This window comes from Bufo gargarizans, chromosome 8 (genome assembly GCF_014858855.1).
Source record: "Bufo gargarizans isolate SCDJY-AF-19 chromosome 8, ASM1485885v1, whole genome shotgun sequence".
Lineage (NCBI taxonomy): Eukaryota > Metazoa > Chordata > Amphibia > Anura > Bufonidae > Bufo > Bufo gargarizans.
The window spans coordinates 43,182,743-43,206,993 of NC_058087.1; the positions used below are offsets into that span (position 1 = coordinate 43,182,743).

Genomic DNA, 24,251 nt, shown 5'->3' on the forward strand with positions numbered 1-24,251 from the left:
TCCACCTATGCATCTTCTGGTTAGGGGGCACCATCACACAATCAGGACCAATGTCTTACCTGAATCAGTGGAAGACTACGCTAAACAGCATCACAAGGACAAGTGAGAACAATCATACTGCACAGATTTACCATTCCTATCAGTGTAATGTACTTACTGTACTTTACTAAAATATGCTGAGGTGTTTGTATATATTGGATTTGCTGTAGATCATATACCTTAGCTGCGTTCACTATAAATTATTTTTAACCTGTACACAATGACTCTCGCAGTAGATATTCAGTGATCTTGGCATCTTCAGCAATGAAAATTAGCACCGTGTTCAGGCTAAAGTTCACCTCTTTCCAAACATTAAAATTAATGAGGAAAGTAAAAGTACCCTCAAACAGCAAAGAGACTACACAGCGAACACTTACCATTTATACCTCTTGGTGTTACTTGCGTTAGCTTAAGACCACTATCCTTTAAAAAACCAATAGCAACTTCAACACTGTCATCTGTAGGTCTTTCCAATAGCAATGTCAGCATTTCCAGTGCCAGCACCTCGTGGGCCTGCAGCAAAGAGGAGCACAGAGAAACGTGTTCATTAGGCAAAACGGCCAACTTCTCAGCGGCACACATCATAATCACAGAAAGCACAGGCGCAACGCTGTTCAGGCTACAGTTATCATTAGGATACTGGGCTCTGTAGAAAACACAGCTCCAAAACAAACTGCTAATTAAACAGACACTCATCAATATAGGGCATTTTAACTCCATATACTCAGAAAATATTTTTTTATATTATAAATTAAAATTTTGGCAGTACAATGCCATTAGAAACTGAATTCTAAGTATTGTCCTTCTATAAGCAGGCTGACTTTGTAGTTAATAGAGCTGGCCCACTCAGACATGAATAGGATATGCAATGCATAGTGAGGAGTCCTCTCAATCTCTGTACGCTATATCCATTCCTGCGAGTATGGAGATCAGAATTACCGGGGTGACCTATTATTTTGGACATTTTTTCGAGCCAATTATCCTGAACAAGAGTACACGCTGGTTTCAGATGACAGACTTGAATAATCGTGGCGCCAATCAGCCAATAAACAGCTTGTTTGTCAGATAATTTGCATCGATTGTCGGCAGCACATCTTCCTGTGTAAATCAGGGAAGTGCTACCGATAATCATTAGAACTGAATAAAGGAGGAACGACAGTGGTAGCAATTGTTCCTCTCTCATTCACTTTGTATCGGCCTGTGTAGATCGCCGATCGGTGTATTAACTGATGATTGATATGCGATGTCCTGATTGGACGTCACATATCAAAACAAAATGGATATAATTTAATTTCCAAAGCCATTTACACATATGCCTAAGGCTACAAAAAGTCAGAAAAAAAACTTCAAAACCTAACCTGTCATAGGTACTCAGTGTCCAGTGCCAAGCTCCAGAAGTGTGATGTGCCATTTGCATGCAGGTCACTGTTGCTAGCCAATGTCCTTGGGGGGAGGGCGTTTGCAGCCACTGCCACCCCAATGATTGGCCAACAGAGGGAACATGCCTAAAATGTTAAAGCGGTTATGCTCCATAGTGGTATTGATGACCTATCCTCAGGAGAGGTCATCAATATCAGATCGGCGAGGTTCCAACTCCTAGAACCTCTGCCAATTGCCGTTTTAAGGGGTCACGGCACTCGTGCAAGTGCCTCCTCCTCTTCAATGTTTAAAGGGGTTGTCTGGGTTTAGAGCTGAACCCGGACATACCCTTATTTTCACCCAGGCAGTCCCTTCTAAGGCTAGCATCGGAGCATCTCATGCTCCGATGCGCTCCCTTGCCCTGCGCTAAATTGCGCAGGGCAAGGTCTTTTTTGTTTTCAATAACACACTGCCGGGCGGAAAAACTTCTGCCCGGCAGTGTATTCAGTGAAGTCAACGGCTCTGATGGGCGGGCTTTAGCGCTGCCCTAGCCTTTTTACTGGCATGGGCAGCGCTAAATGCCGCCCATCTGTGCTGGTGACGTCACTGGGCTTCCTGGCAGCCCCGGATCTCCAAAAAATGCCTTTGCCTTGAGCGATTTAGCGCAGAGCAAAGGAGAGCATCGGAGCATGAACTGCTCCAATGCTCAAGTCAGGGGGGCTGACGGGGTGACAATGGAGGCATGTCCGGGTTCAGCTCTGAACACGGACAACCCCTTTAACTGCTAGTTACAACTGCTCATCCCTTTCACTTGTGCCGAGGACATAGTGCCGAGGACATAGTGCTCACATAAATGCCGAAAACCCTTCAAACAGCTTATCGGCGTAGGTGCCGATATTGATGACCAATCCTAAGCACGGGACATCAATATGCTGGCAGTGCACAACCCCTTAAATGCACATCAAATTCCAAAGTAAGTATTTCTTAATTATCTACCAATTATGAAAAGTTTGCATATATTTGAAAAAAACAAACAAAAAAAAAACAAAAAAAAAACAGGAAGGGCACAGTAAACTAAGCAAATAAAGCAAAAAGCCACAACAATAGAAATACCTGAAGACAAGCAGACAGCGGCTTTTTCCTGTTGTCAGTAACTACTTTATCACAATTAGGCAAAGAGAACAGAACGCTGAACTTACCACATTCTGATTAATGAGATGACCAACAAACTTTGAAGCAGTCAAGCAAAGTTTCTGAGGAGAGAAAAAAAAAAGGATATATGTTTACAGTCAACAGCTGAAAGATCTCCATAGAGAATCCATAAAGCTTGTTAAAGGGACTGTCTAGTTTAGAAAACCCATTTTCATTTACACGGTTAGAAAATTTTAAGTTAATAAGGGGGGGGGGGGAGCACTGTTCAGGATCCTCATCTTGGCCACAAAGAGCATCTCACGCTCTGCAGGACAGATCCTACCCTGCATTACACATGCAACCATAGATTTGAATAGGCACAGTGTAATGTTTAAAGGGATATTTCAGTTGCCACAAGTTATCCATTCTCTAGCCACTGGATAGGGATTAACTAACCAATCGGTGGGGGGCCGACTGCTGGGACCCCTAACGGCCCTGCCGTCCTAAAGAAACAGTAGGTCACGCCTGGATATATCCTAGGTACAGCTAACACACCCATGCCATCACTCTCACCAAAATATGACACTAGCATCTTACAGAGGCATTTCTCTTAATCTCATCGCTGGTTAGAAGGTCCCAGCTGTGGGTCCATGTGAACAGTGCAGAGCCACTGCCACCCTGTCCCGGCAACCAAGAAGGCAGCAATCACAGGATTTTCTTACCTGACTGCTGTTCTGGGCATTACCGGTTCAGCTATGTCCTACACCTATGCAGCTAGAGACAGCCATCTTGGTTGCCATTGACCAGGAAGCAGCAACGCTGCACCATTTACATGTGCCAGCTGCCGGGGCCTTCTAACCAACAATGATCATCAGTATCTGATTGGCAGGGGTTCAACACACAGGACCGCGGCCGATCAGCTGTTTGAGAAGGCACCGGCGCTCACAGCTTTCCTTAGGACATGTGACACCACGCTCACTTGTCACAAGACCAAGACGCAGCTCATCCTCAATGAAGTGAATGGGGCTGACCTGCTATACCAAACAGAGCGGCTATCAAATGGATGGCGCTGTGCTTGGTGAGCTTAGAGAAGGCTGAGGCACTACCGCGAGCACCAGTGCCTTCTCAAACAGCTGATTGGCGGGGGTCACAGGTGTCGGACCGCAACCAGATACTGATCATCAGTAAAAATATCTCAGAAACCCCCTATAAATATGCAGTAAATAAGTAATAGAAACCATTGTAGCCATAACCTTGTTCGGCATCACTTTCATTAAGTCAAGCCAACAAAAGTAGCCTAATACTTCCAGGATTTAGTAGCAACACATCCTTTTCATAACCTACCTTATCATTTCGTCTGTAACCCTTCCGGAAGTTTAGGATAAGCCTCTTTAGAATGAGTTCTCCAACCTGAGGGAACTTGGTGTTGATGATCGCTACTAGTGCAGCATAGACATGCGTAAAAATAGGAGAAGCGCTCTGAGCCAGGAGAACCGATCTGGCCAGCTGACCTCTACAAAAGAAGATAAAACACCCATCGGTAACAAGTCCACAAACCTCTCTAGAAGCAGCTAAACGTGTAAAAAAAAAATCAAAAAAAAAAAAATCATTAAATTAACATGCAGCTCTATGTTGTCCTAGACCGCAATGGTGCAGATCTTTTTATACCCCCAGACTACAAATTCGCTCAAGTTTGAAGCCTTAAGACCATTTACAGACCACTATAACCTGCAACATGAAGGGAGAGGATGGGCCTAGGCATTATCTAATGTTACAATGGATTCATTACACAGGAACAACAGGCGCCACACATTTTCCAGGCGGTAAGCAAGGGTATAAAGCAACAAAACCTAGGCATTAAATGGGTTATGCCAGGTTTAAAAGTTATCCCCATTCATAGAATAGGGAATAACTAATTAATTGCTGGGAGTCCAACTGCTGGGAACACCATTGATCTCAACAGGGGTCCCGGATCTACTGGAGGGGCAAAGGTTTAAAAGTAATATAAGGAAGTATTACTTTACTGAGAGAGTAGTGGATGCATGGAATAGCCTTCCTGCAGAAGTGGTAGCTGCAAATACAGTGAAGGAGTTTAAGCATGCATGGGATAGGCATAAGGCCATCCTTCATATAAGATAGGGCCAGGGGCTATTTATAGTATTCAGTATATTGGGCAGACTAGATGGGCCAAATGGTTCTTATCTGCCGACACATTCTATGTTTCTATGTTTACTGGAGCGGCAGGTCGAGCATGCTCCCTGACGCTCCATTCACTACCCATGAGACTGCCGGTGATAGCAAAGTACAGTGCTCAGCTATATCTGGTTCTTCAAGGGCTTCTGTCACCCCACTAAAGTCATATTTTTTTTTGGGGGGGGGGGGGGGGGGCTAGTTAAATTCCTTATACTGCGATATATGAATATATAATGCTCTTAATTACTTTCCTTCAGCAGTTTCTTCTAAAAACAAACTTTTATAATATGTAAATTAGGTCTCAACCAGCAAGTAGGGCGTCTACTTGCTGGTAGCCGCCGCAAAAAAACGCCCCCTCGTCGTGTTGATTGACAGGGCCAGCCGCGATCTACTGCTCCGGCCGGCCCTGTCAGCATTTCAAAAATCGCGCGCCTGTGTTCATTCGGCGCAGGCACTCTGAGAGAAGGGGGCTCGCCTCCTCAGAACTCCCTCAGTGCGCCTGCGCTGATGACGTCTTCTCTTTTGGTGATGTCATCGGCGCAGGCGCACTGAGGGAGTTCTGAGGAGGCGAGCCTCCTTATCTCAGAGCGCCTGCGCCGAATGAACACAGGCGCGCGATTTTTGAAATGCTGACAGGGCCGGCCGGAGGAGGAGATCGCGGCTGGCCCTGTCAATCAACAGGACGAGGGGGCGTTTTTTTGCAGCGGTAGAGACCTCATTTACATATTATAAAAGTTTGTTTTTAGAAGAAACTGCTGAAGGAAAGTAAGAGCATTATATTTTCATATATCGCAGTATAAGGAATTTAACTAGCCCCCCCCCCCCCCCAAAAAAAAAAAAAAAGACTTTAGTGGGGTGACAGAAGCCCTTTCAATACAGAAACAATGCAGCAAAGAGGCGCATGCTTGACCGGCCGCTCCATCAGATTGAGGGAATGGGACCCCCATTATTGGGACCGGTAGGGGTTCCAAAGGTTGGATCCCCAGCGATCAGTTAGTTATCCCATATCCGATGGATAGACGATAACTTCTAAACGCAACCTATTTAATGATAAATGTAAATGGCAGATGACTGTCTCCACTGTGAGTCTTGTAGAAATTCTGCAGATAATACACAAGTCAACCTCCCGCTGATCTGTTCCTTTTTCAGCTAGGGATCGACAAGGGGGTAGGAGTTTGTCAATGAGGTGTGGCATATAAATCGCAATGTCCTATAGCAGACAGGACAGGAGGAGCGAACCCACGCTGCAGACAGCTGTCTTATAGCCAAACACAGGACTGCGCATAGAGGGGAGTGTGGTGGTGTGGGAGGGTTAAAAGGATGATCTCCTGAGAAGATTCCTTTATATACAGTATTTCTCAGTTTTATTTGTAATGAGACCAAAAGGATGAGATGGAGGAATTATTGGGATTTTTTATTTTTTTGGGCCAATTGCCATGTCCAGTGTTCCTTTCACTGGTACTAATAAACAGCCAATACAAGAAGAATCCCCTTATCAATATACTAATATAATGCCTGTACTGCCTCCAGTAAGCACTGTCCATGGACAACGGCCATGTGTAAATAATGCTGCCGTGGGTAGAGGTCACCCACATGAAGTCATGTCCTAGCAGTCATGGGACATTCCTGTCACTGCACTGTCCATAGGCCCTCAACATCACATCCACAAGATTGAACATGTGTGGTCACGTGTCACTGTGGCAGTATTGTCACATGTGTACTGTAAATACCAGGACAGAGCGGTTACACACCTTATACAGGTAAGTGGATTATGTCTTCATCAGCTGCTTATATCCGACAATTTTTATAACTCCCTGGCTGCATTGCTGAAGATCATTTTATATGATCTGACGGTACTAAAAAGGTATCAAGGCTACAAAACGCACTGCATTTGCAAAGCTCCAGATGCATATGTCAAGCGTATTCCCAACCCCATAGGTAAGCTCCATACTTATACAGAGCTCGGCAGCTGTCTTACATTTAGATCTCACGCTTGATGCGCCAAAGTTATGGAGAGGCTAGCACCTCTTCATAGCTTCGGCGGATCCTCTGCCAGCTTAGGGGTTCATTAAGACCGGCGTCTAAAAAGCCTTTCTTAATAAATGTGCCCCTATGTTAATAGACCCTAAAAAAGTACTAAATGCACTACACAAGTTTTCATCATAATAAAAACACAACAGTGAAATAACAGAAATATCACGTACCTTCCACGAATAATGTTTTCTTGCAGAAGCTCCTGGATGATATTTCCAATGTTAGACACGTTCACTTTGTTAACAAGACCATTAATTGACTTCTTTAACGCTTCCCAACTCATTCTTTGGTAAGCTAAACTGTTTAAGAAAAAAATATATACGGTATAGCAGTACTACGAAGATAAATGATGATACAGAGCACAACAGGGTAAGCGATAAACCACAATGTTTCAGAGTAACTGCAACCTCATCAGTTTCTAATGTCAGACCCAGGGTTTATAGTTGTACTTGTTCTAGGAATTAAAGCGGCCGCATTTATCAGCTATGGCTACAGGAAGCCATAAAAGCAATGGAGACGTCGCAGAGCTCACACAATCGTCGGATCCCCATGGATTGGATACTGATCAATATGCTGAAACTGGTAATACTTGAATTTTAAGTCCAGCGGAATTTCACTACTAGACCCATGTGACATATAAAAAAAATAGTGGCTATCCGCTATATTACCATCACTTTACACTTACGGAGCCTTTAATAGTAACGGTAATTTCCCCACAAACACCTTAGAATGACGTTTTTTCACGTCTTGTTTTCCAGCTCTCTGCTGCAAATCTGTACATTTAATAATGACTCCCACTTGGTTCCTAGAAACCCCGCCAGCTGGTCCCCTTTCATACTATACTCCTGCTCAAGTTCTCATTCCACCCACTTCTCATACAATTAAAGCTTTAGTAAGGAACTTAAGCCTCAGCCATTTTCTATTTCTTTTATATTGTGTTGGATCCCGCATTCAGTGAGCTGAGTAATACAAAGATCGTACAGAATACTTGGATCAGCTAGTTTATGTTCATGTGAAAGCAGCAGAACATACAATTAAAGGGACAGCGCCATTAAATGTTTCATGGTATATTGACAGCCTATATGTAACTACACTATATTATTTAACAAAAAAACGGCGGATGGTTTTCTACTTCCTGTCTTGGTTTTTTAAAAGGGTTGCTCGCTGATTGGAACCTTTCAGGCAGACCCCCATCCCCCAATGTAGCTGGTCCTGCGGAGGGAATCACACTTACTTGATCCCGCTGCTGGGTTCCGGCTCTTTTGATCCCCCACCACTGCGGCTCTCCGGTCTCCTCACGTCAACATCAGGTGTGAGGCGGCTCAAGTGACCACTGCAGCCAATGACTGTCCTCAGCTGTAATGTGTCCCCCCATGCGTCATGTCACAGGATCGCATGACGCACGGGGGACACATTACAGACATGTCACCACTGCAGCCAGTCGGAACTCAGCGGCGGGGATCAGATTTAATGTTAAACACAAAAATTTATTTTACGTAAATCATGACCATCTATCTTTCTGGAATTTTTCCATCACGAATGTCACTATAAGTCTACAGCTGTCCCTCGGCAAAAACTACAGATTTTTTTAGCTACATGTGAAACTGTGTGTCCAAAACCCCATCCACAAGTACTGCATTGTAATTTGCTTGGAAACTTGAGTGCGGTAGCAGAACTGAAAATCCTCAGCACTCACCCCAAGTGGACACACCATTCAAGACCCCCCCCCCAGCGCTGTGAAGGCACTTACCTGCTCTTGTCAGTTATTTGCTCTTGCATCATACGCAGCTTGGCAGGTGGGATATAAGCTCCACCAGTACGAGTAAGAATTGGATCCAAATCATCTTTCTTTTTCTTCACTGGAGGCTCAGCAGACGCCTGTACATCTGATCGCTCTTCACTTCTCCTCGATGAAGGTGGCGATCTCCTATCTCGCCTCCTGTCTGAATCTCTGTCTGGATCTCGTCTTGATCTATCTCGATCCCTGTCGAGATTAGAGATAAATCTGTAAACACTACAATGTTTATTATTAAGAACATAGGGGGACATTTACTATTCCCCTTTTCAGGTGGCAAAAAAGTTGCAAACTTTGGCACAGGCTGTTGTTGCGCAAAATTTTGCAGGTTTTAGTCAGCGCTCGCCACTTTCAAAGTGATGAGCGATAGGAGGATGGAGTAGGTGGTCCGTCACATGTATTTTAATCTAGGCTAGAAAAGTGGCCTAGAACCAGACCAGGCTACCCAACTAAACCATTAGAAACTTGCCTTGCATAGTCGGATCTCTCATATCGTCCATTTCTTGACCTCTCCTCATCATATCGGTCACGGTCTCTGTAGGCTTTGCCGCGATCAGAGTAATCTCTATCACGTGGAGAAAGTGACCTGTCTCTGTCCCGATACCTAAAAAAAAAAAAGACAAATTTGCTTACAGTACAACAGGGGAACCCACTCACCACGCTACATCTACAAACACACATTTCTGGAAACTTTCTTCTGAAAATCAGACCTAAGCATTACTGAAGCAGCAGTGAGAAAGGAAAGTCACTCTCACGGTCCTAACCCTCAAATGACAGCAACAGAACACTTTACATGAGAACCTTGAGAAAATTCACTTATGTCTTCGACTATCTAAAAAATGGATTTGCAAACGGAAAATCCTCTACCGAGAGGGAGCAAACAAGTACTGGACACCTAGCCTCAAACTCGCCATGTGCTGGAGGCATGGAACATCTTGAGGCCTTAGAGAAGACACCCGGGCTCCGGGTGTCTGCACAACCAAGCAGTCATATGCCTGACCCGGTTATGGCCCTCCATTGGAATGGCATGGGGGGGGGGGGGGGGGGGGTTGTTTGGTTGTTAACACCAAAAATACAGTAAGAGAAGAGAAATAGCCTTCCTGGCAACCTCACTCTGACCTGATGAGGACCACAGCATTATTATCCTTGTCTGTCATTACCACTAGACCTAATAACACGTCTGTACAGGTAACTTCTCAGCAGTCATCTCATTATCATCACAAGTAGGATTACAATGACAGACAACACCTCTGCAGACATAACACTGGATCCACCATTCACAATAGGTGATGGTGAAAGCTCATCTACGCACAGGTCACACAGCATGCCTAGAAAACTCGTTCCCAGACGTCAAAAAGGTCAGCTCCTATCCACTATGTCTATGGCCCACATGACTGCTCTGAAAGAACAGAAAGTCTTATTATCCTAGTGGTCAGTGTGAAAACTTCACAATTTTAGGATATTTTTTTAAATATAGATAGGGACATAGAAAATGTAAAAAAACAAACAAAAATAAATAAATTCTAAACAAATATAACATAAAAATTCAATTTCAACAATAGGCCATTTTCTGATGACACACTCCCTTTAAATTGTGTGATATGCAACCACACCCAGCCATAAGCCACAGTTCTCAATGTATAGATAACCATGTCAGCTGAAGGCACAATAAGGGCTCATGCACACAAACTTATATTCTTTCCGTGTCCGTTCCGTTTTTTTTGCGGACCATATACGGAACCATTCATTTCAATGGGTCCGCAAAAAGAAACGGAAGTTACTCCGTGTGCATTCTGTTTCTGTATGTCCGTATTTCCGTTCCGCAAAAAAATAGAACATGTCCTATTGTCCGCATAACGGACAAGGATAGTACTGTTCTATCAGGGGCCAGCTGCTCCGTTCCGTAAAATACGGAATGCACATGGATGTCATCCGTATTTTTTGCGGACCGCAAAATACATACGGTCATGTGCACGAGGCCGAAGATCACACTAAATCCTTAGCACCGCCTACCTGTCCTCTGGAGAAGAGCTTCTTTGCCGATAGCTGTAAGTATCCTGTCTATCATAGCTGGAAGAATTCTGAAAACATAAATAAAAAATAAAAATAAAAATTATAAGACATCAGAACAATGTTTTACTGAGATTTTTCATTTGCTGTAACATTATATTATTACATTTCCTTTTCTGCACACACTGCAAATTACCCACTGTTTTTCTGTGCGGTTTCACGTGGTGCGTACCAGCAAAGTGTATGAGATCAGACAAATCTCATGTGTACAATTTCCTCTTTTTTCTTCCATGTGGAAAATGACCTGCCGTACGGATTTTGAAATCTGCAGCATACCAATGGTTTGTGCGATTTTTGGTGTGGATTTTACCATTTTCAAAGCAAGGATGAGATCTGCTGCAAAACCACGTGAAACCCACAAGTTACACATGTTGTTTTTAGTGCTGAGACACGCAGAAATACACCCTGAAACATGTGCAGGCCGCCGTAGGGCCAGTTCACATGGAGTTTTTAGCGTTGATTTATGAGCGTTTCCGCCTTAAAATAAGCTGGAAAAAAATGTCTCAGAACAGCCTCCATTCATTTCAATGTGAAGCAGAACTTTTCCACGTAGAAAAAAGAAGCAGTATGCCTTATCTTGGGGCAGATGCCACTATGTGCAACTTTATACATGCATTTATAAGATAAAAATGTGCACTATATACATATATATATATATATTTTCTCTGTAATAGTACTAGTGATCACATGTACCAATAAAGTCAAGAGAAAGATAAAGTGGAACAAGCAAGTAGAGATGAGCGAACTTCTGTTTTAAGTTCGGCTTCCGGTTAGCGGAGAATCCCGATCTGGATCCGGATATGGATTCCGACTTCCGTTGTGGTCCGTGGTAGCGGAATCAATAATCGGCCATTATTGATTCCGCTACCACGGACCACAACGGAAGTCGGAATCCATATCCGGATCCAGATCGGGATTCTCCGCTAACCGGAAGCCGAACTTTAGACGCCGAACTTAAAACAGAAGTTCGCTCATCTCTACAAGCAAGTCATCTGGATATGTCCCAGTGTTATGAACCAGTTACCTCTGATTATACAATCCTGCATTACACATGCACACACAGTAACCAAATGTCTTCAGACTGGCTAATATGGGGCGATAGAGAGGAGGACCCCCTTAAAAGTTGGCAAGGACAAAACGCTGATACTTGGACCTCTCTGCCTACAGTTGGATAAGGCCTTGTTCACATTTCTGCTTTTCACCGACGCATGCTACCCATGTTGGTCCATGATGCAGACCAACCAACCACCGCTGGGACCCGCACCTATATCGGGAACCAGAGCCCCGCATAGTGGTGTCTGGAGGACTCCGGTCCGGCCACCACCAAGTGCTTTCCCCGTAGGTGTGAATGGGAGCGAACCGCGCATGACCGTCCACTGCTCCCATTCACTTCTATGGGCCCAGCAGAAATAGAGACAGTGCTCGGCTATTTTCGGCAGCCCTATTGTAAATGAATGAAGGGCGGCTGCCCATGCACAGTGCACTCTCCACCACTTTCGGGCTCCATTCTTGATATGCCCCCATCATCTGGGATATATCGTTATCGCGATTAATTTTTTATTATCGTCTGAATATTTTTGATACCGCCCAACCATACGTCTGAGGCATTTGTTTAACGTATACGGTTTTTGTCAAAAGGATGGGAAAAACGTGATGTAAACTCACCCTTAATGACACTTAAAGGGGTTGTCTTACCCCTTTAAGGGTCATTAACGGTGGGTTCACATAACGTTTTTCCCATCCTTTTGACCAAAAATGTATACGTTAAACAAATGCCTCAGACGTAGGGTTGGGCGATATCAAAAATATTCAGACGATAACGATAATAAAAAATGTATCGCAATAATGATATATATCGCGATAAATACCCTTTAAAAGAAAAAAACACAAGGAGCCGTTATACTGTATGGGGCCAGCCACAAGGAGCCGTTATACTGTATGGGGCCAGCCACAAGGAGCCGTTATACTGTATGGGGCCAGCCACAAGGAGCCGTTATACTGTATGGGGCCAGCCACAAGGAGCCGTTATACTGTATGGGGCCAGCCACAAGGAGCCGTTATACTGTATGGGGCCAGCCACAAGGAGCCGTTATACTGTATGGGGCCAGCCACAAGGAGCCGTTATACTGTATGGGGCCAGCCGCAAGGAGCCGTTATACTGTATGGGGCCAGCCGCAAGGAGCCGTTATACTGTATGGGGGAAGCCACAAGGAGATGTTATAATAAAGTCTTGTGGCCACAGGCCACCATACATACAATAATAATTTACGATATACTTTTCCAGCGGCTGCCTCGCTTGTGTGCTCCGATTCTGACATCAGATGTCGGAGATTTGAATATGGGAGCAAGGAGGAGGCGGGGGCGGCCCGCTGCTAGAAGTATTACATTTCTAATTTTGTCATCAGAGCACACGAGCGAGGCAGCCGCAGGAAAAGTCTCTCCAGAGACACCCAGTACTCACACAGAGTTAACAAAATACAATAGAACCTGCACGGGTGGGTGACTGACGGTGATGTCAGATGGTGGGTGGAGTCTGGAGACTTGACTAAGGGAGGCGGAGCAAGAGCCAGTGGAAGTAAGGCCTCTTTCACACTTGCGTTGTCCGGATCCGGCATGTACTCCACTTGCCGGAATTACACGCCGGATGCGGAAAAACGCAAGTGTACTGAAAGCATTTGAAGACGGATCCGTCTTCAAAATGCTTTCAGTGTTACTATGGCACCCAGGACACTATTAAAGTCCTGGTTGCCATAGTAGTAGTGGGGAGCGGGGGAGCAGTATACTTACAGTCCGCGCGGCTCCCGGGGCACTCCAGAATGACGTCAGAGTGCCCCATGCGATCACGTGATCCATGCGCTTAGGGCGCCCTGACGTCACTCTGGAACGCCCCGGGAGCCGCACGGACGGTAAGTATACTGCTCCCCCGCTCCCCACTACACTTTACCATGGCTGCCAGGACTTTAGCGTCCCGGCAGCCATGGTAACCATTCAGAAAAAGCTAAACGTCGGATCCGGCAATGCGCCGAAACGACGTTTAGCTTAATGCCGGATCCGGATCAATGCCTTTCAATGGGCATTCATTCCGGATCCGGCTTTGCGGCAAGTCTTCAGGATTTTTGGCCGGAGCAAAAAGCGCAGCATGCTGCGGTATTTTCTACGGCCAAAAAACGTTTTGTTCCGGAACTGAAGACATCCTGATGCATCCTGAACGGATTTCACTCCATTCAGAATGCATTAGGATAAAACTGATCAGGATTCTTCCGGCATAGAGCACTGGCGACGGAACTCTATGCCGGAAGAAAAGAACGCAGGTGTGAAAGAGCCCTAATGTGTTTGTACTCCGCACTATGCAAGGTGCAGGGGCGGGCGGACGCAGAGTTAGAAGCGGTCATGATGTCACAAAACACTGCGGTAATTAGGAAACAGCGTTATCGCCATATCGCAGTTTTTTTAATACCGCGGTATAGCGTGATACCGGTATATCGCCCAACCCTACTCAGACGTATACTTTTTTTTTACCAGTCTGTGCAGGATACAAGAACATGGTTCGCTGTGTTTTTGTATCCTTTTTTTTTTGTAACGTATACCTCAAATGGAGGCGTAAGGCCCCTTGCAGAGGAGCGTTTGTCACGCAGCGAGTCTGCAGCACAGCTCTAGGCCTGACCTCCAAGCACTAACGGGGTCGCATAGCATTATATTGATTTATGATGCTATGTAACCCTTGAGGTCGATACGTTTGGGGAGTGGTGTGACCAGTTCACAGCAGCAACATGGGTAGGTAACATGGTATCTGTAGTAGGGTGGGACGAGTGGCTATAGTCATCTGCATGTATAGTATTTCACCGTCCTCCCATCACCTACAGTGCCTGCATGCTAGATGCTGAGACTGAGAGGAGTTGAGTTATACTAGGGAACAGCAATTGCACCCGCAACTACTCCAGTATCTTTAGCTTCTGTGTAATTTGTGGTGTTACTTGCTGTTTATGGTCACATCATCCGCAAATGTGATTCTCCACATTATAGATCCCCATCGTGGCTCAGTCTCCATGTCCTGTCCCTTTGTGCTCTTACCTGTATTGATTGTTAATTGTATTGAATAAAATGAGATTTTTTATCATGATATACCCTTGCTCTTTTTTTGTATAGTTTTGGTAGGTTGGGGAGTTAGGCAATTCTATAGGGGTTGTTGTAGGCTATAATGTAACCCTTACAGTTCTGGAATGTATTGGATTACACTGGCAGCATTAATACATACGGGCATAATGAGGAAGGTTTCTGCCAGTCAAATTCATCGGAGAGAGCAGCCGCTAAAAAGCCTTTACAAAGCAGAAAACATGTATGTGAGACTGCTGGTGCCTCTGGAGTCCTGCGAACCTCAAGGTGTAGGATCCTCCAGAAGCTCGCAGTTCTGCATCAACCTACTATTCAGCCGCCTCTACCAGCACTCACAAGCAGAAACAGTTGTATTAGGCCCAGACAGATAGACTATTTTTCACACGGTCTTGTTTAGGGCCCATTCACACAAACGTATTTTCTTTCCGTGACCGTACCGTTTTTTTTTTGCGGACCATATGCGGAACCACTCCTTTCAATGGTTCCGCACGAAAAAACGGAAGTTACTCCGTGTGCATTCCATTTCCCTCCCGCAAAAAAACAAAACATGTCCTATTATTGTCCGCATTACGGACAAGGATAGACTGTTCTATTAGGGGCCAGCTGTTCCGTTCCGCAAAATACGGAATGCACATGGACGTGTGCATGAGCCCTTACTGATGAGTGCTGTGCAAACCTGGATGATCCATATGGATGGAGTAGGGGATGGTTGGTGGATGTTTACCATATCCCAAGGCTGCGATTCCAGCAAACCAGTGGCAGAGTTATGTTTTGGTCCGGAATCCTGGAGAGAGAGCGGGTAGGCCCCTTTAGGTGTGAAAAAGGTGTGAAAAAGACCTTGGCAAAGTACAAGAGTTTCTGACTGACCACTTTTTTCCATGGTAAAAACAGTGCCTTCCGTAGCAAATTCATCTTCATGCATGACAATTAGGGATAAGCGAATGGACTTCGGATGAAACATCCGAAGTCGATTCGCATAAAACTTCGTTCTAATACTGTACGGAGAAGGAGCTCCGTACAGTATTAGGCTACTTTCACACTAGCGTTCGGCTGTCTGCTCGTGAGCTCCGTTTGAAGGGGCTCACGAGCGGACCCGAACGCTTCCGTCCAGCCCTGATGCAGTCTGAATGGACGCGGATCCGCTCAGAATGCATCAGTCTGGCGGCGTTCAGCCTCCGCTCCGCTCAGCAGGCGGACACCTGAACGCTGCTTGCAGCGTTCGGGTGTCCGCCTGGCCGTGCGGAGGCGTGCGGATCCGTCCAGACTTACAATGTAAGTCAATGGGGACGGATCCGTTTGAAGATGCCACAATATGGCTCAATCTTCAAGCGGATCCGTCCCCCATTGACTTTCAATGTAAAAGTCTGGACGGATCCGCTCAGGCTACTTTCACACTTAGCTTTTTTTTTGCCAATATAATGCAGACGGATCCGTTCTGAACGGAGCCTCCGTCTGCATTAATATGATCGGATCCGATCGAACGCTAGTGTGAAAGTAGCCTTAGAATGTATTGGCTCCGATGAGCCGAAGTTATTGCTTTGAAGTCTTGCGAGACTTTGCGCAATAACTTCATAAATGAATTTGTACTATAAAAAAACTATTTCCCGCACTCGGGTTCGGTTCCAAGTTACCACTTCTAACCGAACAAGAGAGTTTGGGAAATGGCTTTTTACTGTACAAATTAATTTAATGTTAGCTCCACAAAACTCTGTTGTGCATAATAATTTGGAACAGTGTATTTTGAGTTTTTTAATTTGTGACAAAAAAAATTAAATACTGTTATTGGGAGTTATAAAATTTAATTTATACTCTAACGGTTGATGACTTGAAAATTATACTGACGGTCATTTGTATCAACTATTTAGGAAAATCAGAGAAAAATATAATTTGCATAATAATTTGGATGTAGTCTATGGGCCTCTGAAAAAAAAAAAAACGAACGGATGGCATCTTTGTTGTGTTAGTTTTTCACTAACCACTGATAGGAGATGCTTTTAAAATTAATTTACAGCTGAGCAGTGTCCGTGGAATACGGATAACACACGGAGGGTAAAAAACGGACACACAGACCCTTCAGACGAAACACCTTTTGTGTCACCCCTTTCCCCTCATAGATTGTAAGCTCTTGCGAGCAGGGTCCTCATTCCTCTTGTTTCGAATATTTACTTGCCTATTGCTATGTTATTTATGACTGTTTGTACATGAACCCCTGAACTGCAGAATATGTTGGCGCTATATAAAGATTATTATATTATTCTGAAACACAGACTGTTATTTTCACGGACATCAAACAGACATGAAAATTAGGCCTAAATGCTGGGTGCGTGGCGTCGACCGTATGACACCGTAGTATAACATTTGACATGGGGGCTGTGAACGACTGCGAGCATCAATCTATACAAATGGCAGAACTGCTAATGTTTGGTCACCCACCCTTACAAAAAAGCCCCAATGCATACATTAAATGAACTCATAGACGGAGGCTTGTTAGATCAGTATATATCAGGGTCCGCAAACAGAGATCAACAGACTGCACCATAAAACACCATCAGTTCTGTTTAGAGGACCTGCGGTCGACCGCGGAAATCACACAGATCGGTGGAGGTCTGACGCCTGGCTCCCCCACTGATGGATCAGCTGTTACGGGCAGCCGTGGCATCAGAACCTATACTGAGGCAGACAGCTCTGTACGCCGTGTAGTGACCACACCAGGTCACTGCAGCTCACCTTTTATTCAAGTGAATGGGAGCTGAGTTTCAGTACAGAGCCTTCCGCCTCCTCTCCATACACTGACAGATCCCGGATGCCATAAAAGTCTATAGGTGGCCAATGTCTCCGCCTGGCACCAGGCACAGCCTCTGTTTAATAGATTTGTCAGGAGCTTTTCCAGGCATATACCGTACGTTTCACAGAAGCCAATAACCCAGTCTGAACTCTGAAGTGACCCTTAAAGGGGTTCTCCGGGAATTCAGAAAATGAAAATACTTGAATATTACTTCAGTATAAATATATTCCCAAATACCTTTCATTAGCTATAATGGTTCATTTTGTCTAGGGAGCAATCATTAGGAGAAATAAAATGGCCGCCGTCTATTAGAACACACAGAACCTGTCCTAATTACACATCAGGACAAGTTACTTCACAACACTGAGGTAAAGAACTGCTTCATCCTCCTCTCTGCTCATCAGGGATTAGGATCCTGAATAGAGATTATAAGATCTTCAGCTGAATCTCTGTAGGAATGGAGTTCATGAAGAGACATGAAGTACAGAAAGGACAGACAGGACAGACTGTGGTAATGGAGGCTGCATACAAGTGCTGCTGCTCATTATCTACACCCCCACTATCCTCTCTGTACTTCATGTCTCCTAATGAACTCCATTCCTACAGAGATTCATCTAAAGATCATATTAAACAGTATTCAGGATCATAATCCCTGACAAGTACGAGAGGAAGATGGTGCAGCTCTTTAACTTGTCCTCATGCGTAATTAGGACAGGTTTTGTGTGGACTAGTAGGATGGCGGCAATTTTATTTTTCCTGATGATCCATTATAACTAATGAAAGGTATTTGGTAATATATTTATAATGAAGTAATGTTTAAGTATTTTCATTTTCTTAATTCCCGGAGAACCCCTTTAAACATAAAAAGGACATAAAGTAGCATCACCCTAATTATCACAGCTCGCAGAATGAAATTATCATTATCAATACCACCCGGCAAGTGTGTAGGATTTTTATTTATTTTTTTCCCCACAAAATTTTTCTTAAAGGGCTTTTCCAAGATTTTTATACTGATGACCTATCCCCGGGATAGGAAATTAGTATCTGATTGGTGGGGGTCCCAAACCCAGGACCCCCGCCGATTAGTTGTTTGAGAAGGCAGTGGTGCTCCTTTGAGTGCTAAGGCCTTCTCTCTGCTACTGCAATCACTGCTGCCTTCTCAAACAGCTGATCATTGGGGGTCCTGGGTGTGACGTGAGGCCCAGAGCAGCGCAGAACGAGGGAGTGTCGGCGGCGCCCCTGCTGGAAACGCAAGTCTGACAGCCACTTCCCACGCAGCCAAGTACAGACTGTGCGACTAGATGGGGAGCTGAGTTTTCATCACGTAATCAGGCCCCTTGAATTGCTCTCAGGATGTCAAGCGTGTGAACAGCATCCAAACCTCAATAAGACAGGCCGGTGATCGCACCCAGGCTGAATAAAGGAAGATGGTAGAACAGCCAAGACAGACACTAGCACCCACTCCTCCACTGTAACACTGCGCTTTATATATTACCCCAACATTTACTGCTGTACCTGGGCAAATACAGCCTAGAGTGCTGGAGAGGGGAGAAGCCCCGCAGAAGACATGATATCACCCCTATAGAGTAACAACTGGGGAGAGTTGAAGGCATTGGGGTGGGGGAGAGCTGGGGGATAGTGGAGCTGATGGCACTGGGGGGAGCTAATGCACTTGGGCTGATCGCACAGGGGGGAACCAAGGGTGTTGGGGACTGATGTCAGGGGGTCTGGTGAGTTTTTATAAAGGAAAGCAGTCTATTATATCACTTTTTCTTATTAGATTACTTGATTAATCATAAAAATAAATCGGTAGAATACTCGATCTCTCAAATAATCGCTTACAGCAGCCGTAGCTGCGGCGATCGCATTCTAAATGGTGACATCATTGGAGCATCACAGGCCGACAGAAGGAGCCCGAGCCCAGAAGCAGAAAAGTAATCTTCTCTTTCAGGTCCCCTTGATTCTTGCACAGCCCCTATCAGATTCCCCCTGCACTGCTGTAGGAGATGGCCATTATAGCAGGAGGCGCAGGCCGTCCGTGCGCTTTTAGTAAAAACTACTCAGGCCCTTGACTGGACTCGTTTCTACTCTGCTTTTATCAGCTCACGCACACGGCCGTAAGTGTTCTGCAGTCCACAAATTGCAGATCCGCAAAACATGGATCCCGGCTCAGTGCCGCTATTTTTTTTAAATTCCTGCAGAAATGTTCTATCTCGTGATGAGCGAAGCTTCGGATGCTACATCTGAAGTCACTTCATTGAAAACTTCTGAATAATACTGTACGCAGATCCGTCTCCGTACAGTGTTAGAATGTATGGGCTCTGATGAGGCAAAGTCGCGCGTGGCTTCGTTAAATAACTTCGGTAGTTGATTTTTAAAGAGGAAAACCACTTTAAAACTTGAAACCGAACTTGGCTTCGGTTCTTTAAGAATCAACTACCAAAGTTATTCAACGAAGTCATGCGCTCATCAGAGCTAGTGATGAGCGAACTTCTGTTTTAAGTTCGGCGTCTAAAGTTCGGCTTCCGGTTAGCGGAGAATCCCGATATGGTTTCCGACTTCTGTTGTGGTCCGTGGTAGCGGAATCAATAATGGCCGATTATTGATTCCGCTACCACGGACCACAACGGAAGTCGGAATCCATATCGGGAACCATATCGGGATTCTCCGCTAACCGGAAGCCGAACTTTAGACGCCGAACTTAAAACAGAAGTTCGCTCATCACTAATCAGAGCCCATACATTCTAACACTGTACAGAGACGGCTCTCAGTACAGTATTAATACAACGTTTTGAACGAAGTGACTTCAGATGTAGCATCCGAAGCTTCGCTCATCCGCAAAACAGACAAGAACAGGACATGTTTGAATTTATTTGCAGGGCCGCGTAACGGACTTACGGATGAGGACAGCAGACGAGTGCTTTTGCAGCGGATCGGATGCAGACCACAACATCGTCCGTGTACATCAGCCCCGATATCCTGGACCCCGGCACTTCCTTGCCTCTTGGAGTGGCGAGAACGGTGCAAAAACGTCAGTCACACGGGCAGTTAAAAGGTCACAAAAAGGGGCGGGGTTACAACTTTTTATATGCCAAAAACTGGCATAGCGCAGTTAGTAAGCGACACCCATGTGTGAATACAGCCTTACAGACATGTAATACATGAGCTCCCCGGCTACTGAGGACAACTGCTAGTCAAGGCCGTAAAAACTACAATCCCCATCGTTCCCAGATAGCTACTGGCTGTCCAGGAATGCTGAGACTTGTAGTTCACATCAGCCACATGGTAAAACTGTCACCAATGCTGAACCTCACTACAAAGCAGACCCTTCGAGGTCAGGGGTCAGGAGCGCTAGGGTCACGTGACCAATGTACGGGGAAAGCGCAGACACAATACTCACTCTGACTGGCGCCACGCTGCTCTTCATGGTGTAGCCCACAATGGTGCCCGCTCCGTGTCCGGTTCTGTTTCCTCTCGCCGCTTACGGGAGACTTTTTCCGGTACCGCGGTCCGTGTCTCTCCGTTCTCAATCCGCGATCTTCAAACTAACCAATACCGTCACACAGCGCGCGGACACACGGTACCAGCGCTCACTTCCGCTTTCCCAGCATTCCTCCGCGTGACGTTGCTGACACGGACGGCTGCCCGCAGAGGACAAACCTCGTGAACAGCGTTTTAAAATTCTATTAGTCTTTTTAGAGGCCAGGATTTATTTACATAGAATTAAACAACAAAGGTATGTATTACCTACATATGGGCACAGCTAAGTGGGCTGTTTAAGATGCAGGTTAATATATTTTTTCTTTTTTTCAGTTTTTGTCTCACTGTCACTGAATATCTTTTTTATTTTTTTTATTTTGCGTAAGGGCATATTTTTATTTTCTGATATCATTTTTCACTGCATAATTTATTTTTATGGTAGGAAATTTTTCTTTCAGACATACTTACCGCCACTCTGGAATCCAGTCACATGAAGCGCGTCTCTTCAGAAATTCTACACCCGCTAGCGTCAGTTAGGCTACTTTCACACTAGCGTTTTTGCTGGATCCGGCAGGGTTCAGCAAAAACGCTTCCGTTACTGATAATACAACCGTCTGCATCCGTTATGAACGGATCCGGTTGTATTATCTTTAACATGGCCAAGACGGGTCCATCATGAACTCCACTGAAAGTCAATGAGGGACGGATCCGTTTTCTATTGTGCCAGAGAAAACGGATCCGTCCCCATTGAATTGCATTGTGGGTCATGACGGATCCGTCTTGCTCCGCATCCCAGGACAGAAAGCAAACCGCAGCATGCTGCGGTTTGCTCTCCGGTATGAGAACGGAACGGAATGCATTTTGGAGCGCTCCGTTCTGTTCAGTTACCTTTGGTCCCCATTGACAATGAATAGGGACAAAATTGAAGCGTTTTTTTCTGGTATTGAGACTGTATGACGGATCTCAATACCGGAAAACATTAAGGCTAGTGTGAAAGTAGCCTTAGAACCAGGGGCGTCGTTAGGTCAAAACATTCGGGGCTGGGGCCCCAGATGTTTTGTCCAGTTCCCCGAATGTTTATGCTGGTGAGATTTATTTATTTTTATTAGGCTATTCCTAACCGTCTGGGCAATCCCACAGATCATCCCCCAACCCCCCCTTGTACTTGTTTCGCTACTTGCAGGCTGCGCGGGCATGAGTTCAGAACTTCTGTCACTTTGGTCCGCAATTCTGTTCTGCGGCGCGTGATCCCGCGAGACCCACCGCGGGAGGTCACGGGTCTCTTGAAATCACGCGCCGCAGAATTGCGGACAGAAGTGACTGAAGTTCTAAACTCATGCCCGCGCAGCCTGCAAGTAGTGGAACAAGTACAAGGGGGGTTGATGGGTTACAACTTCTGTGATTAGTTTATAGTTGGGGGGTTTGCTTAATATTAAATTAGGATGATCTGTGGGGTTGCCCAGACGGCTAGGCCCTTCACTGTAGTTATTAACCCCTTTCAGCATTCCCCCGTTCACTAAAGGGGGGACTGCTGAAAGGGGTTAATACCTACTGTGAAGCCCCCCCCCCCGTGGCAATTAGGGCGTGGCTTCATGGGGTTGGGGCGTGGCTTCACATGGGCCCGTGCCCCGGATGTCCTCAGACCCTAGCAACGTCCCTGCTTAGAACGCCAAGTTTCCAGGCAGGTTTTTGTACGGGCACCTCAATTCCGCAGCCCAGGACAAGGGAGGTGTTGTGGAAAGGGACAGAATTATTCCGCTCCCTGACCCTAAAGCATGCGTCAACTTCAGAGTTCACTTTATCTGTGTATATGTCATGGGGACAAATAGTTCTGACCTCGTCCACAGCACTTCCCCCGTCCTGGGCTGAGGAGGTGATGTTCCCGTCCATTGACCAGGTATTGTGACTGATGGATTTGATGTAAGCGGATGTAGGATTTACAAAGAGGGGCACGTCACGTGACTAGATTCCAGAATATAATTTTTTTATGATTGTTTTTACTCAATTTGGGCTAAAAATAATTCTTTTCAGTTGGTCTTTATTTAAATTATTTAGCCGTTCTGTCACAAAGGGTTAACTGTCTAAGGCCTCTTGCACACGAACGTATTTTCTTTCTGTGTCCGTTCCGGTTTTTTTTGCGGACCGTATGTGGAACCATTCACTTCAATGGGTCCGCAAAAAAACGGAAGTTACTCCCTCCGTGTGCATTCCATTTCCGTATGTCCGTATTTACGTTCCACAAAAAAATAGAACATGTCCTATTATTGTCCGCATTACGGACAAGGATAGTACTGTTCTATAAAGGGCCAGCTGTCCCGTTGCGCAAAATACGGAATGCACACAGATGTCATCCATTTTTTTTTTTTTTTTTTGCAGATCCGTTTTTTGCGGATACATACAGTAGTGTGCAAGAGGCCTAACTGTGTGACTGTTACTTTTACTTTCATTTTGTGTCGGTCATTTAATAACCCTTATCTCTTAATTACTAAAAGGTAATAAACACATTTAAGCCACATTCTTATCAGCAAGTTAAGGACTGAGCTATAATGAGGGTTTAGGTGATCAGAGATAAGGAGCCGTCAGCTGAGCTGCCTGATGGAACAGAGTGACAATTAAGATCCTGCTACTAGAGAATCTCCAGGCTGCACAGGGACAGAGTTTAATTTTTTAAAAATAAGGATCAATTGAAATAATGACTTTTAGCTCAAAATTAGCACAATGCAATAATAAATAAAAAATTGCCTCAAAGGTGTACATAACCTTTAAAGGGCATCTGTCAGCAGATTTGTATCTATGAAACTGGCTGACCTGTTACATGTGGCCTTGGCAGCTGAAGGCACCTGTGTTGGTCCCATGTTCATATCTGCCCACATTGCTAAGAAACTGATGTTTTAATATGTGCAAATGAGCCTCTAGGAGCAATGGGGACGTTACCGTTACACCTAGAGCCTCTGCTCTCTCTGCAACTGCCTCTATCTCTACACTTTGATTGTGTAATGACCCAGAGTGCCATTACCACTCTTTTGCACCTTGCTACTGTCTCTAATATGCTAACCTATGTCATCAAAATGTATGTTGTGTCATCCATGTATAATGTGCATATTTATCTCTATGTAACTGTTCATGTTCATTTAATTGCCTGGTTCACCAGCAGGTGTCAGCAACATTGGCAGTGTGATCGTTACCCTGGAGAGGAACCTTCCAGTTCCTTCCAGCCCTCTCTAGAGAGGGAGGAGTTCAGTGTTAGCGAGT

At 45.1% G+C, this 24,251-nt stretch overlaps 1 protein-coding gene across 1 annotated transcript in view; it reads right to left on the minus strand.

The window, feature by feature from the left end:
* Window positions 1-21,122, minus strand: part of CWC22 (CWC22 spliceosome associated protein homolog) — a 79,963-nt gene extending 58,841 nt beyond the window's left edge. Inside the window, exons 1-8 of the mRNA XM_044304730.1 lie at window positions 20,920-21,122; window positions 10,565-10,632; window positions 9,021-9,155; window positions 8,507-8,740; window positions 6,927-7,055; window positions 3,874-4,042; window positions 2,598-2,651; window positions 417-552 (exon numbers count right to left, since the gene is read on the minus strand). Coding sequence (XP_044160665.1) covers window positions 417-552; window positions 2,598-2,651; window positions 3,874-4,042; window positions 6,927-7,055; window positions 8,507-8,740; window positions 9,021-9,155; window positions 10,565-10,632; window positions 20,920-20,946 — 952 coding nt within the window. The 5' untranslated portion in view covers window positions 20,947-21,122. The remainder of the gene's footprint in view (window positions 1-416; window positions 553-2,597; window positions 2,652-3,873; window positions 4,043-6,926; window positions 7,056-8,506; window positions 8,741-9,020; window positions 9,156-10,564; window positions 10,633-20,919) is intronic.
* Window positions 21,123-24,251: the final 3,129 nt, after the last annotated feature.